This window comes from Bos grunniens, chromosome 16 (assembly GCF_055505025.1).
Source record: "Bos grunniens cultivar Pamir isolate PY7600 chromosome 16, Bosgru_T2T1.0, whole genome shotgun sequence".
In the NCBI taxonomy this organism is placed as follows: Eukaryota; Metazoa; Chordata; class Mammalia; order Artiodactyla; family Bovidae; genus Bos; species Bos grunniens.
In genome coordinates this window covers 24,657,474-24,673,924 of record NC_141180.1, presented here as the reverse complement: position 1 = coordinate 24,673,924, position 16,451 = coordinate 24,657,474, and the positions used below count along the sequence as shown (strand labels likewise).

The following is a 16,451-nucleotide window of genomic DNA, read 5'->3' as shown; positions in this document are numbered from 1 at the left end:
TAATCGAATGAGAGGGATTACAAGACACCCTTTTGTAAGAGTGAGTGCACTGCCTCTCACCCTCTTCCACCAACTGTAGCTGATCAGATTGCATTCCAGCCAGAGGGGAAGGGGTGTGCACACTGCAGTCTCTCTTAGACCTGTCAATGAAAAACAAGAAAGACATGGAAGTTTTATTCCAGCCAACCCGAGGATTATAACCCGGGTGGCAGTCTTTCAGAAAACTCAGAGGACTGTCTCTCCTGTTAGAGGTCAGAGCACAGTTAGATGAGTTTTTGAGATAGAGGATTATAAATCTGTCAAATGATGTATCATTGACAGTTTACAAAGTCCAGATCTACACCGCATACAAAGTATTGGATCACAGGTCATGATTCATGGTGGCTCCTTGAGGATATTAAGAGGGAGTATCATTTCCTAAAGAGGTCTGGTTAACACAGATGCGTGGTACACACTAAAGGGGAAGAACGAGGCCCAGATGGGCCCTGTATCTTGCCAGAAAATATGAGCTTTATTTCATCAAACCCGGCCTCCTCCTGGGTTCTAGCTCAGCCCACATGGTTAAATATCTGGCCATCCCTTTTCTTCCCAGTTCCCTGTTCAGTCCTGACCACAGTGATCAGTCAGCTTTCCTTTCTCGGGCTGAAAAAGCCCAGTCTTCAGAGACTCCACCCATGGCACCTTCTCCAGATAAGGTATGGGTTGGGCTGGTTCCCTTTGGCACTTGTGCCCACGTCCCTCCCTGAAGCCACTCCCCTCATGGGCCTTCCGCTGGGGACCTCGCTCAAGCCTGCCCTCCCAGGCTACCTCATCCCCCTCCCTCTAGTATTCAAATGTCCCTTCTCTGAGGTCTATCCTAATCCAGTAAATGACCTGATGCTAATGGGAAAATGAGTGAAAAGGAGTCAACATCTTTGTGAATTACTCTGATTCTCCTCCCGGGGACTGTATTTGCATTTTAACTGCGATTAGGGGCTAATTCCCATTCTAAGGTTGTGCAGGCCAACAAGTGCTGGTCAGTGGAGGATGTATTTTTTAATAGGAAGCCTTGAGAGACTCAGAATTCATGCAGCATTTAGGCAGCGGTCTAATCTTCCCCTGTGTGCTATCATTCTTACTCTTAAATTCTGAATTATAGTGGTGGGGTTAGTGGAGTTTGAGCTTTCCTTATATGTGCGGATTGGTCCCCAAGGAGGATTTTGAAATTTAGCAAGCTTCTGGCTGCTTATGTCCTAGATGATGAGGCACTGGTTAGAGGACATGGCATTCCGGTAGAAAGCGAACATTTGCTATCTCCAGGCATGGGCCAGCTCTCCTTAGAGGACAGGGCATTCCGGTAGAAAGCGAACATTTTGCATCTCCAGGCATGGGCCAGCTCTCCTTAGAGGACAGGGCATTCCGGTAGAAAGCGAACATTTTGCATCTCCAGGCATGGGCCAGCTCTCCTTAGAGGACAGGGCATTCCGGTAGAAAGCGAACATTTGCATCTCCAGGCATGGGCCAGCTCTCCTTAGAGGACAGGGCATTCCGGTAGAAAGCGAACATTTTGCATCTCCAGGCGTGGGCCAGCTCTCCCCAGCCTTGAACCCTGTTGTCACTCTTTTTGGAACTAGAGATGTACAGCTCTGGTGGATAACTGAGGTTTTAGACTATCCCTACTCAGACTGTCCAGGTGGACCCTCAACTTTTGCTTCTACTGAAGTCAAATCAAGAAGCTGCAAAGTAGAGATAGAGACACAGATGTAGAGAACAGATATATGGACACCAAAGCGGGAGGGAGGGGAGGGATGAACTGGGAGATTGGAATCAACATATCCACACTGTTGATACTATGTATAAAATAGATAACTAAGGAGAACCTGCTGTATAGCTCAGGGAACCCTACTCAGATATATGTGTATGTGTAGCTGATTCACTTTGCTGGACAGGAGAAACTAACACAACCTTGTAAAGCAGCTATTGTGCTAAATAGGGCTTCCCAGGAGGCGCTGGTGGTAAAGAGCCTGCCTGCCAGTGCAGGAGGCATAAGAGACACGGGTTCGATCCCTGGGTCAGGAAGATCCCCTGGAGAAGGACATGGCAACCCACCAGTATTCTTGCCTGGAGAATCCCATGGACAGAGGAGCCTGGCAGGCTACAGTCCACAGGGTTTCAAAGATTCGGACATGACTGAAGCATATGTGTTGCTGATTCACTTTGCTGTACAGTTGAAACTAAAACAACATTGTAAAGCAGCTATACCCCAATAAAAATTAATTTTAAAAAATCCAGCACATTATTCTCCTTGAAGGAAACTCCAGCAAGGTAATGCCAGATCAATTGACTTTCTGATTCTTGGAGTGAGACAGGTAGGACATTCTATGAGCTCTACCTTCAGGATGCCGCTGTTCATTAATTTGGAGATTATATTGAAAACATAAATAGGCAGACATTCAGGGTGGTGCAGAAGGATTTCTGTGGGCTAACTAGCCACTTACAGCTGATTTCAGAGACTTAGAGCTGCTCAAGAAGGGATGGTTCACCCTCTACGGACACTTAGAAATGTGACGAGGAACTCAGCCAGCATTCAGTGGGCTGGGGCCAGGGTTGCCAGATACCCACAGTGAAAAATTGTTCCACCCCAAATGCCAGTGTCTTCCTGGCTTTGAAGTGAATTTTTTAAGTACTGGCACTTAAAGAAGGAAAACATTGTTGACACATGAACAAAAGGGAAAGCTGGAGGTGACACAAATCACACTTTCATCAGCCTATTCTTGGTCTCCGAGTGGAAGATGCTCAAGGTCCAGACACGTGATCCTGCGCCTGCGTGTCATTCACAGAGGATGTGATGCTAACAGCTTCTGGCCTGAGACGGCTTAGCTGCCGGCTCATCTTTCCTATCTCAGGAAGTACGAGAGGAGAAGAGTTGGTTCCAGAGTGATTTTTATATATATTTATATTTTAAATATTTGTTTATTTTTATTTATTTTTGGCTGTACTGGGTCTTCATTGCTGTGCATGGGCTTTCTCTAGTTGTAGCGAGCGGGGGCTACTCTTTAGTTGCAGCACACAGGCTTCTCATTGCGGTGGCCCCTCTCATTGTGGAGCACGGGCTCTAGGGCTTCAGTAGTTGCAGAGCATGGGTTCTGGATCACGGGCTCAGTAGTTGTGGCCCATGGGCTTAGTTGCCCTGCAGCATGTCGGGGCTTTCCGGACCATGGATCGGACCTGTGTCCCTTGCAATGGCAGGCGGATTCTTAACCACTGGGCCCAGTAGGGACCCCCCTGGCCACCCCTCTGCCCCAAGAGATATTTTGATGAGCTGGGTGCTGACCATCTCAGCAGCCCCACCTGGGCTTGGGTTCAGACCTCTTACAGGCTTGCCACTGACTCCTCCCACCCAAGGCCATTACATTAGAAGTGGGGCACTTATCTCTCATCAATGTTTTCTCCTAAAACTCCCAGAGAACCACCATTGACTTTTCTGCTTTATTTTCCTTGGGGAGATAAGCTTAATACATCAGAACACTGTCTTAGCCAGGGCCTGATGACCAAAGAAAAGTTAGTTTTTAATTTATGGGAGCACTCACTATCTACATTTGGAACATTAGTGTGGCTTCAATCTCTGAAGCTAGAAGGTAGATAATCCATCATGGATTGGGGGTAGGGGCCACTGAGGCCACAACCTGCTTCACCTTTCTTTATCCCAGTGCCCAAGGTTAGATAGCCACAAGGAGATCTTTAAGAAACAGTCTCTGCACAGGTGCTTAGAAAACAGCTCTTGGAACTTACTTGCAAGTTAGGTAAACTGTGCTCGTTAAAAGTGTTACTAAGGGAGCCATTGTGTGGTATTTTGAACTATAGGGAACTATCTGCGGAAAATCTAAGGAGATGAAGAAATGCCTGTGAATGAAGGCACAGTTTGCTCTTCTTTCATTGGAGAAAATTAATGGGGGAAGAGGTTTTGCTGTGTCTCAGAAAAGACCCTGATGCTGGGAAAGATTGAAGGGAGGAGGAGGAAGGGACAACAGAGTGAAATGGTTGGATGGCATCACCGACTCAATGCACACGAGTTTGCACAAGCTCCGGGAGATGGTGATGGACAGGAAGCCTGATGTGCTGCAGTCCATGTGGTCACAAAGTGTTGGACACGACTGAGTGACTGAACAACAAAGGTGGACATGAGGGCTACCCGGGTGGCCTACTGGAATTCACCTACCAGTGCAAGAGACATGGGTTCAATCCCTGGGTTGGGAGGATCCCCTGGAGGAGGAAATGGCAACCCAGTCCAATACTCTTGCCTGGAGAATCCCATGGACAGAGGAGCCTGGCAGGCTATATATTGTCCGTCAGGTTGCAAAAGAGCTGGACACAACTTAGCGACTAAACAACACGGTGGACATGAAAGGGCCACCGTCTGAGCTCCCAAATGAGAAAGACAAACTGGGACCTTCCCTTTACACCGTTTTGTCAACTCTTTATGTATCTACCGCAGCCACCCGCAACTGAGAGCAAGGACCGCTGTTGGCATTCCCAGAGCCTGGGCCGTGGCAGGTGTACCTGACGTTTCCTGAGTCAATGAATGAGGTTGCAGGACAAAAGTTCTCAAGCTTCAGCTGGCGTCTGAAGGGCTTGTCAAAGCACAGACTGCAGGGTACCACCCTGGAGTTTCTGGTTCTGTAGGACTGGGGTGGGCCTGAGAACATGAATTTCTAACCAGTTCCCAGGTGATACAGATGCTGCTGGCCCAGGGACTGAACTTTGAGAATCATTAGAGCTCATTCTTGTTGGCATAATCAAAGCCTGCTGTTGAAATAAGGAAACCGCAGATGCATTGGTGGCTCAGAAAGAACCCTGGGCTTGGGGTCTCGGGTCGCAGCTTTGAGTCCTGGCTCTGCTGCCAGTGGACTGAGTGACTGTGGCAAGTCCCTAGAACAAACTCTGTGAGTTTCCTTCCTCGTGGGACGAAGAGCTGCCTAACCCACCCCTCAGGCTTGTCAGGAGCATCAGATGAGAATGTACATGTGGAGGTGATCCGTAACTTGGAAATCAGATTAAATGGAAGTATTGTTATCATAGGAATGGACTTGACTAAGCTTGGGATTTATATGAGCCCTTATTGCCGTTTATGAGCTGAATTAAAAAGTAAACTTGTAAAAGAATGACAAATGTGATGGGGAAATAGTGAAACACAAGTCAAGTAATTAAGGCAGGTTTCTAGACAGTTTGCAATGAGCACTTAATTGTACCTGTGTGCCCAGAAGGGCTCTAGAAGTTCAGGTGTGTGTGTTAAGAGGGCACGTGGGAGGATTAGGAAGGAGACTCTTCCTCAGGAGTGGGATTGCGCTGGGCTTCGAGGAATGGTGAGGACTTGGACTGATGAAGGGTAGAGAGAAGCAGATAAGCAGAGGCATGGACGATGGACTCATCCACCCTACGCATTCAGTGCCTTTGGGGACAGCAGGCTATGAGGTTGTACAGAAGGTACAGCCAAGGTACAAGCCTGCAAAGCCAGGAGGAGTAATTCACTCCTTGTGGGAGGAAGTAGATCTGAGATGATGAAAAAGGATACTTATTAAGCTTCGGAAGAACTGGGAAGCCTGTTGTGTTGACACAGGCCTGGAGAGGTGAGAAGACCCTAGGGTGGCAGCCGTGGGGGACAGGGGTGTATTGGAGTGATCTGCAGAAGGAAGGGCTGAATCATTGATGGGGGAGGGGGGCAATAGGATTGTCAAAGGTGGCTCAGGAGTGTCCAGTCTGGGCCCCTGAGGGGATACTGAAGCAGAGACAGCAGCATGGGACAGGGGTCAGTTGTGTGAGGTCAGTCTGGTACTATGAGGAATGTCGAGGAGTTCGGTTCTGGATGTTTGGATATTTTACTGTGAAGCCTCTAAGTGGAAAAGCTATTCAAGCTATTGGAAAAACAGGCCTGAAGTTTGGGTGACAAGCGAGGAAAGAGAACCTGTTCATTCGTATTGTGTGCTCATCTTGGCGATTTTGAGAAAAGCGTGACTCCTTGTGGCATAACCAACTGCACCCCTGGCATTTTTGTGCCCGGAGGTTTTCCTGCCGGGTCCTCTCTCAGGCCAGAGGAGGATCCCACCCACCTCTGTCACCTCTGCTTGCCCGCAGGGGACGCACTCACTTACCACAACGGATGGAAGTTTACAACCTTTGACCGAGACAACGACATCGCCCTCAGCAACTGTGCCCTGACGCATCACGGCGGCTGGTGGTACAAGAACTGCCACTTGGCCAACCCCAATGGCAGATACGGGGAGACCAAGCACAGTGAGGTAGGTGACAGGTGAACATCTTTTTTGTCCCAGTGAAAGTGTTAGTCACTCAGTTGTGTCCGACACTTTGCGACCCCGGGGGACTGCAGCCCACCAGGCTCCTCTGTCCATGAAATTCTCCAGGCAAGAATACTGGAGTGGGTTGCTATTTTCTTCTCCAGGAGATCTTCCTAACCCAGGGATCAAACCCGCATTTCTTTCATCTCCTGCATTGGCAGGCAGGTTCTTCACCACTAGCTCCACCCATATTCTGTTTCTGGAGTGACACCCTCCAGCTGGTGTGCTGCCCCTCTCCTTCGGAGGCCAACAGTCAGAGCAGTGCGGCTCCTTCTCCAGGCTCCGTGGCCTTGTGGTCTAGGTCCTTCCTGCCCACCTGCTGCGGCCCCCCCGCTCTCTGCATTCCCACCAGTGCTGCGCCCTTCCTCAGCGTCGGGCAGGACTCAGGCCGCCCACTGCTTAACAGAGATGGTATGCATCACACATCATCCTGCTTTACAAATTCACATGTGGACACTCTCTTCGTTAGCTTGAACTGCTGTAAGAAAATAGTAGAGACTAGGGGGCTTAAACAGCAGGCATTCATTTCTCATGGTTCTGGGGGATGCAAAGTCCAAGTTCCCAGCATATTCAGTTTCTGATGGGAGGTCTTTCTGGCTTGTGGATGGCCGCCTTTTCACTGCGTCCTCACACAGTAGAGGCAGAGAGCGAGCTCGCGAGTGAGCTCTGATCTGTCCTCTTCTCGTAAGAGCACTGATCCTACCGTGGGTGACGTCATCTAACCCTAGTTACCTCCCGAAGGCTCCACTTGTGAATACCATCACTTGCGGATACCATCACACTGGTGGTTAGGGCTTCATTGTATACATTTTGGGGGGTTGGGAGGGGACACAAACATTTTATCCATAACAGACACATCAGAATTCTATCCAGTTGTTCTTCCAGTTAAAAGTGAAAATTTAAAGTGTTAGTCACTCGGTCGTGTCTGACTCTGTGATCCCAGGTTCCTCTGTCCATGGAATCCTCCATGCCAGAGTACTGGAGTGGGTAGCCATTCCCTTCTCCAAGGGATCTTCCTGACCCAGGAGTCAAACCTGGATCTCCTGCATTGCAGGTAGATTCTTTACCATCTGACTCACCAGGGAAGTCCTTCTTCCAGTTAAACCAGAGCTATTTTTCTCTGTCCTTTGATCATGGGGAACACAGTTTTCTGCTTTAGGTAAGACCCATAGGGTCACATAGAGTTGGAAATGACTGAAGTGACTTAGCGTACACACACACCCTTGGATCCACTTCACCCTAGAGCCACCCAAAGTCTGCTCAGAGCGTTGTGCTAAACCGGTTTCTCCACTTCAGGAGTGTGAACACAGGCTCCTCACCCCTCCCTTGCTCTAAAACTTTCCTACCAGTGATTTCTCAGACTCTCATGCCCCGAGAACATCATCTTGACTCCTCGCCAGCAACTAGGCATCTCCTGCTTGCTCCCTCACAGCTTCTTGAAAATTGCATCTTTGTTCCTACTCATCATTAATCCATCCCACTTTATGAAATTTCCCCTCCTTGGGTTTCTAATTTCCTACCCTGGATCTTGATCCTAGCCTTCAGGAAGCTACCTCTCCCCAGAACTCACCTTATACCAATATGACTGTAAATATTAATACATCTAAAGTCCAGGTACATTCTGTTTCCATTGGTCCTAACCAGGCAGTAGGGACTCCCCATCTTTACATGATTTTTCAAAGGGAAGAAGAAGTTTGCACTTAGGGGAGCCAAGGAGGGTGGGCCCATGAATCCTGGAGGCTGCATGTGGACTGAGGGAAGCTGTGATCAGAGATCAGATATTTGAAATGAGCAGCCAGCGTGCCCTAAACCATCCCCATATTTGCTAATAAAAGACATTCATCTGGTTAATGTGCTTTTCACAGTCTGCACAGCATTTAGCTTCTTGTTTATTATTTACCTCACAAATTAAAATACATAAAATTGGTCACTTGGGCTCTTTATTGGCCAGGTTGCAAGGTTATTAAGTGAATTAAATATTATTGTGCTCACCAGTCAAAAGTCATAATGCGAAATTTAGTTTTCAGCAGGCTATTCGTTACCCCAGAGCTAATATCTGTACAGTGTAAATTGAAAATGATTTTACACAATTGGCCAATTAATATGTTTATTTTTGTCTTTAATTTTTTGTAAAGGAAAAGAGTGAAGCAAATCACTCTGAATTTAATCACTGCTGGCCAGGTTGACCCCGTGTTGTCTTTGCAGCTGCTCTGGCTTCACCCGCCTCCTGGGCATACACCCCCAGCCTCCAACCCCAGGGGGCTTCCCAGTCCTCAGCCTGTCTAACCTCAGCTGCCCAGCAGAGGGCACACACTCCCAGATCCCTCTCTCACTTCCGTTATAAGTATCCCAGTCTCCTTTTCTGTCCCTTGTGCAGAGAGGTGTGGGCTTCACAGGTGGCACAGTGGTAAAGAACCCACTTGCCAATGCAGGAGTCTTGGGTTCGATCCCTGGGTGGGGAAGATCCCCTGGAGAAGGAGATGGCAACCCACTCCAGTATCCTTGCCTGGGAAATCCTGTGGAGAGAGGGGCCTGGTGGACTGCAGCCCATGGGCTTGTGAAAGCCCTGGACACGACTGAGTGACTAAAGAACAACAGAGTAGAGAGGGAGTGCTTTCCCCGGTAGAGAAGCACTCTTTGGTGCCGTAACCCACTCCACTCTCCCAAGTGCCTCTTCTCCTTGGCTTGTTTATTTGTTGGCTTATTTATTTATTTAACGTAGGGGGTGAACTGGGAGCCATGGAAGGGACATGAATTCTCCATTCCTTTTGTGGAGTTGAAGATCCGACCTCACGGCTACAGCGGGGAGCATGTCCTGAGCAGAAAGAAGCGAATGCTGGGAGAAAATTCGAGAACGTTCTGACGGCCCCTTTGTCTACATACAGCACAAGAGGAGACCAGCCCAGGGTTGGGGACATCCGTGTAAGCATCAGGTGGGGTGGGTAGTGATGACTGGCTGATGGAAGTTTGAAGAATGCTCATAGCCCTGGCTTCTGAGATGGCTGGATAACCTGCAGGACAAAGCATGTCACCAAGCTCTCAGTCATGCAGCTTACTTCCCTGTCACCTGCATTTTGCCCATGTATATTGGGGCCCTGAAAATCCATACAAAAGTAGCTGCACAGTGTGTATGGGAGAGACAGCACTGAAGCTGTAAGGTTTTCTGTTCTGTCTTCAGTAACAAATATATGGGGTTAGGGGGAAAAAAAAAGTGAAGAATCATCTAGTACTCCACTAATTGGAAATCTCAAAATTGGTGTGTGTGTGTATATATATGTATATACACATAGTTCTACTAATACAAATCTTCTGTCTAAAAAGAAGCACCAAAGAGGGGTTTCTCTTTGATGACAAGGGGCTGATAGTAGCCTGAAACTTACCTTCCATTATCCCTGGATTTGGGGGGAAAAGGCATAAATCTTCCCCTTTTAAAAAAAATTGCCGATGTTATTCAAGGGAACTAGAAGAGACAAAGAGAGAGTTGAATTTTGCTAAGTTCTGACTGGTATCCGGCATGCTGGAAACCCCAGCTTCCATATTACTGCTATTTTGAAGTGCTCCCTACCAGCCATCTGCATAATCACTTTTGTAGATCCACATATGTTGTGAATAAATTCTCACTTATTTCAACCTTAAATAGTTTGACTCTCTTGGTAATTGGGTCCTCCCAAAGACTCTTCTTTGTCACTCCTTCATAACATCAAGTCCTCTGCCTTCCCTCCTCTCCCCTACCGCCTGTTCTGTTGGAACCCTGGGTTTTCTGAAAGTGCTCAGTACCAGATGCTTATTGTCTGAATGGACACTTGGCATATTATTATGACACAAGGTCAGATAATTTTGTCTTGTTTTCCTATCACTCTGGAAGGTTTTTGTGTAGCAAAGTCAGTAACCATTGAAAAAAGTCAAATTCCTATTCAAGAAAAAAAAATTAAATAAACCACTGATTTAAAAAAATATGCTGTGTGTTATTTTCCCCACATAAGTGCACTTGAATTCTAAATTTAACCTAAGTGCAAGCAAAGGTACAATTTGAGCGTTATAATGGAATTTGGTTGGCCGTGACCTCTTACTGCTGTGATGGTAAATAATGGTATTTGGAACCAGGAGGAGTGAGTGAGTGAGGAGGAAGACAAATACCCTACAAGCTGCAACCCTCCTTCAGGATTGGGAGTCCTTTATTACCTCAGGTTCTCCAGGTTTTAACCTCTGGCCAAATGCGAAGCCATACTTTTGGAATAGTGTTTGTCAACCTTTAAAATGTTCAGCATCCCCTTGGCTCCTTTTACACACGCACTGAGCAATGCCCTGGCAACTGCTCAGCCTGATAAAGGGCAGTCTGGATGAAGTATTGTGTAGGTGTTGGGGCTCATAGTTTAAAAACAAGCTTGCACCTTGTTCATTGATTCAAGGAGACTTTAAGGCTCTGCCTGCTTGCCAGGCAGCGTGAGGTGAGCTCACAGAGCGGAGCGAGCCAGTTCTTGCTCTGCTGGAGTGTGTGTGCTGTCATGCATTCATTCCTTCATTCATTCAACAAATACTGATTACTCCCTATTACATGCTGGTCTACTCTAAGTCCTACTGCTCTAGAAGTGAACCAAATGCAAGATTCCTGTCCTTGTGCTGATATTCTATCGGTGGAGGCTGATAATTAATAGACAACAGATATCCATACAATTTCCAGAAGTGATAAGTGCCATGAAAGAAAATTACAGTAGGATCAAGAGATGGAGGTAGAGATTGGTGGCAGTACTGGGGGGCTCCATAAGCCTCTCTGAGGAGCAGATATTTGTAGAAACCGACTAGATATCTTTAGTCCTGATCCAGCTTCCTTAGGGCCAGAGCAAGAGCTAATTTCCTTGTCGGTTTTAAAGGTCCCTTTGTGCAGCCTCTCAGTCCCGAGGCCTCTCATCTCCTGTTTGCAGGTAGAGTCTCCACCTCGCTGACGCAGGAGCCCTGTGCACACCCCAGTGGGTGCAGCCTTTTTAGAAAAGGAAAGCCACCTTTGCAAAGTGGATCAAATCCTGGGATGATTCAGAGTGGGGGGGTGGAGTGCCTGGTGGGTGGTCTTCCCAAATTGAATCAGGCTTCTCAGATGTGCCTGGGGAAGAGGACTGCTGTGCTCCAGCCCTTCTGACTCTGCAGGTCTGGGCTGGGGCTGCTGATGAACGAGTGACTGCTGTCTTAGTAGCTCCGGCGAAGGGGGCCACTCGCTGATGGGCTGTTTGCTCAGGAGGCGTCTGACATGGTAGCCAGAGAACTTGTGGGAAACTGGAGTGGTTTCTTGCATTCTTTCACCTGTAGGGTTCTTGCTGCCCTGAAAGGACAGGGCAGAGAAAACCTCAGTTGACTCCTCAAGGATTCCACCGGGGCAGAGAAGGAAGTCGGTGGGGGTAGGGCCAGGGAGCTCATTTTCAAAGGATGTTTGCCTGACGAAGGAGAACATTCCAGACCTAAACCTCTGTGCCTAACCTCATTTTAATGTGACCGACTCCGGGAGCTCCTGCTCTGGCAGCTGAATATAGGCCCCAGAATAGATTTCTGGGTAGACCTGCGTTTCCGAGGGTCAGACACTTTTCTTAGAGTCAGAGTATGAGCCATCAGCATTTTGAAGCTTCAGGGACAATTCCTACTGGTTAGGACAAACCAAATAAAATAATCCTAAAAGAAACCAACCCTGAATATTCATTGGAAGGACTAATGCTGAAGCTGAAACTGTAATATTTTGGCCACTTGATGCGAAGAGCTGACTCTTTGGAAAAGACCCTGATGCTGGGCAAAATGGAAAGCAGGAGAAGGGGGTGACAGAGGATGAACGGTTGGATGGCATCATCGACTCAGGGGACATGAGTTGGAGCAAACTCAGGGAGATAGTGCAGGACAGGGAGCTTGGCATGCTGCAGTCCATGGGGTCTCAAAGAGTTGGACATGACTGAGCAACTGAAGAACAGCAAGAAACAAAAGCTGTCATAGAAGGGACATGCAGCATAGCCAGGCACTAGGGTAGAAGTAAGGACAGAGTATCACAAACAGTTGATAAAGTCTCTTGAGTGGTTTCCTGTTCCATGGGAGATGCTAGCCAAGCCCTGAGTGATAAGCAGAACACAGCCCCTGCCTGCGATGTGGTGGACACAGCTATGGGGACGCCCAGTGGGCATTGCGATGGACAGAGTGCTGTGAGCAGAGCGGGGTGCCCCAGGAAGTGTTGCAGCTGTGGTGTCAGCATCACATCTGGAAGAACAAATCTGGATTCGCCAGGGACAGGCGAAAGGCTGGGGGCAGGCAGGGCACCTTGGGATGAGGTTACCTGATGGCGAAAGTGAGAATGGACAGAGTGTGGTGTGTTTCAGGGAGGAAGATGGTTTCTTGGTGGGGTGAGGAGTGGTTGGTGGGGAGCCATGCTGGAGAGACAGGCAGGAACTGATCTCAGCCATGTGAGCATGGTGGTCTCAGCTGGCACCGTGGTCCCAGCTGTCACTGATCATCAGAATCAGCTGGAGCTGTCACATAGCCAGACCCTACTTCACCCCCAGAGATGCCGCTTCTATGGGTCTCAGCTAAGTCCTGTGCAGCTGTGCTTTCTAAAGCTTCAGGGGCTTCTGACATGCATCTGGGGCTGAGAACCACAGCTAAGATGAAAAAGTTTGGGAGGGGCAGTGGAGAACACTGAGGGTGTTTAAACCTTGGACTGACACTTGTAGTGAGACTTATGTTTTGGAAGCATCAGTCTGGTGACAGCATAGAGAATGGAAGGAGGCATGGAAGGAAGTAGAGATTCACAGACAGTGAAGGGTTATTGCAATAGGCAATGGGTATGGGCTTCTTTCGGGGCTCAGTGGTAAAGAATCCGCCTGCAATGCAGGAGACAAAAGAGATGCAGTTTCGATCCCTGGGTTGAGAAGATCCCCTAGAAAAGGGCATGGCAGCCCACTCCAGTATTCTTGCCTGGAGAATCCCCATGGACAGAGGAGCCTGGTGGGTTATAGTCCATGGAGTCGCAGAGAGTCGGACATGACTGCAGCGACTAAGCACGCAGGCACTGACTTCCTTGGCCTGAGGCAGAAATGGTGGGAAACAGCAGAGCACAGATCAGTAATATTAATAGAAGGAAGGGTTAACAGGATTTGAGGGGGCTGGGTGGTAAATGAGGGGAGGGCTCCTTTCATGGCAGAGTTTAAAACTGGTTGTTCTTGACAGTAGCTTCCTCTGGGAAGAGGGTCCCCACGTTTTGGTTTGTCGCATGATGTCTAGAGTTCTGCTTTGGGGAATTCCCTGGCGGTCCAGTGGTTAGGGCTCTGCGCATCATTGCTGAGGACCTGGGTTCAATCCTTCGTTGATTTCACAAGCCGTGTGACCAAAAAAAAAAAAAAAAAATCTGCTTTTTAATTTGGAATTCTTAGGGATTCAAGGATCATTAAAGCCAGAAAACGCTGAAGGAGCTAGGGAAAAAGAAAAAAAAAATGACCCAAGGTATTATGATCAAAGGGATGCCCTGAAGGAAAAGACCAGGTGTGTTGTATGAGGAGAGGGAGGCTGTGGTCGGGATGGAGTGTCCCGGGTGGGGCTACAGCATGGGAGTGGAAAAGCAAGTATAAATAATGAAATAATCTCGGCGAAACGTAGCCATTTACAGGAGAAAGTCTTCCGCTAAAAATATTTCCAAGTCATACCCTTAAGCCCTTCACCGGGGCAGCGGAGAGGATAGGGAGGTTTCTGTCAATAAAGAGTGCAGATCAATCAATACGTTTGGAGCCCGCGGCCCGGCTCAGGGGCGCGCTGTTCCCGGCCAGGCCAGCAGATGGCAGTGTGGTCCTACCGGGAACCTCTAGCCTCAAAACTCCTTTCCTCTCCTATAGCGAGGGAAGTTCTGCGGGTCCTCACGTTTCTTCCTTCATCTGGAGAGTCAGCCTGTGGGTACGACTCACCATTCAGCATGGCTTGGTGGTTGCACGGGCAGTGTTGCCGCGCAAAACAGGTAACTGAGAAACTGTAATCCACTACCACCCCCTTTTTCATCTTAGCAGCTGTTCTCAGCCCCAGTTGCATGTTAGAAGCCCCTGGAGCCCTTTGGAAGAGATTGCCTGGTGAGCTGGGGACTGTCTCCCCCAACCTGGTCTACTGGGCTGGTGGTCCGGCAAGGGGATGGAGGGGCGCCCCTGGAAGGGGTTTTAGGCAGTTCCTAAAGCACAGCTGAATCCACTTCCCAATAGGCCTTGTGTTAGTTTCTACGGGGGAAATGGGAAATGGGTTGAGATCTAATTCCAATGGTATACAAAGGAGTTAGGTTCTCAGGTTAGCCCAGAAAAGCCTGTCCATTCTATAATGCAGATTGCAGTGCACTTTTAATGACCGAAGTAGAAAACAAAGGTATTGTAGTATTGCAATTTAAAAAGAAAAAAAAAATGAATGAAACAATTACTTATTTTGGCAAGTGAAGAAAATTAGGTTTGATGAGAGAAGGATAAGGAGGCCAATGAAGCTGGCTGTGTGTTCTGTGCTGGTCTCAACCTATCAATAACCAATGTTTTGGTTGGACTGACTTTTGTGATTCTTAAGACACCCTTCAGCAATAACTATTAGGAAACTTTGAAAAAAATGGAGGTTTATTTCTTGCAAGGCCTGGCAGTTACACTACATACCTGGGGCTGCATAGTGAGGTTGTGGGGGAGAGAGAAAACAGCTCAAGAGAGAGTGAGCTTAGGGTTCTGCTTTTATTGGGGTCCATGGTGGGGGCCTAGGATTTTGAGGGATCAGTCTTTCCTGGTGAATTTAAAGTGCAGGAAAAGAAAAAAAAAAAATCAAGTGGCCCAAATAGTTAATTACTGAAATCACCCAGGATCTCTAAAACAAGGGCGCCACAGTCCGGGGAGGCGGCCCAGGTCTTCGTCTAGTTGTGTGTGTTTGCAGTGTGTTTATCCTGCATAGTGGTCTTTGAAGTGGGTGCTTCTGCAATCCAAGCTTAAGTCAGGCACTTGGATGACAAAAAAAAAGACAGAACTCTCAGGGCTCACACTGCACGGTGGACCGCCTGAAGGAGACATTACAGAATGTCCGAAGACTTGTGGGCAGAGCCCTTTACTGGAGTTGTTATTGGAGTTTTTGACCTATAGGGGGTGCTGTTGCTAGTTAACAGTCTCTTAGGAGCCCAGATCAGTGGAGTGGATCTCATTGCCCTGTGTTCCCCAGAGGCCCTAGGGCAGGAGTCTGAGGGTTTTGGTTTGGGCAAGTTGCTCACTTTGGGTCTCACTTTCATCTTTTATAAAATGGGAATGATTTACTCACAACGTCAGTTGCTGCAAAAGTCACATGAGGTGATGGAAGTGCCTTTATGAGGTAGAAAGCACTCTGGTAGGTTAGAGGCCTTGCATCTTCAGTCTCCATAATTTCACTCAAAATGTTGGGATTTTTTTTTTTTCCTGATAAAGGTGTGTGCCAAGTTGCTTCAGTTGTGTCCGACTATTTGCAACCCCATGAACTGTAGTGTGTCAGGCTCCTCTGTTCATGGGATTCTCCAGGCAAGAATGCTGGAGTGGGTTGCCATTTCCTCGTCCAGAGGATCTTCCTGACCCAGGGTCGAACTTGCATCTCTTTTGTCTTCTGCATTGGCAGGCGGGTTCTTTTATAAAGGTGTATCTCTAGCCAACACTAAGGTATATTTGCTATGTATAGGCACCAATAGGATTATTATGGCTTGCTCACAGATGGAAGAAAGAGAAAGGGCAGAGTGAGAAAGAAAGGTTAAGTAAAAGAAAAGAAAAGGAGACTGTGTCTACATTTCACAAAAGGTTTCCTTGGGGATGTTATGAATTGAGGTGTTAGCAGTAGAAGACCAGCAGATGAAGCATGGGGGTATGCACACCCCCAGAGCAGCATTTCCCAAATGGTGTTCCTTGGAACCCTTGCTCCTCCAGATGTGCTAAAAGATGAGGTTTCATGGTCAAATAAGCTTGAGAAAACTCTGAGTCCAGCAGAGTCACACCCATTTCTTTATTCCAGTACCCATTAGAGCTTTTAATATGATACTTGCAGATTCCAAGAAAGACATGGAAAGACATGGTATGTAGCACTTTGAAAACTTGTTTGACTATGGGATGATTTTGGTTTCTGAATATCTAGACAATA

At 47.8% G+C, this 16,451-nt stretch overlaps 1 protein-coding gene across 2 annotated transcripts in view; it reads left to right on the top strand.

Moving 5' to 3' along the window:
• Positions 1 to 9,969, top strand: part of TNN (tenascin N) — a 72,910-nt gene extending 62,941 nt beyond the window's left edge. For both annotated transcript variants that reach the window (XM_086342442.1, XM_086342441.1), the window contains 2 exons: positions 6,112 to 6,275; positions 9,055 to 9,969. In XM_086342442.1, the coding sequence (XP_086198568.1) occupies positions 6,112 to 6,275; positions 9,055 to 9,195 (305 nt within the window). In that variant the 3' untranslated portion in view covers positions 9,196 to 9,969. The remainder of the gene's footprint in view (positions 1 to 6,111; positions 6,276 to 9,054) is intronic.
• Positions 9,970 to 16,451: the final 6,482 nt, after the last annotated feature.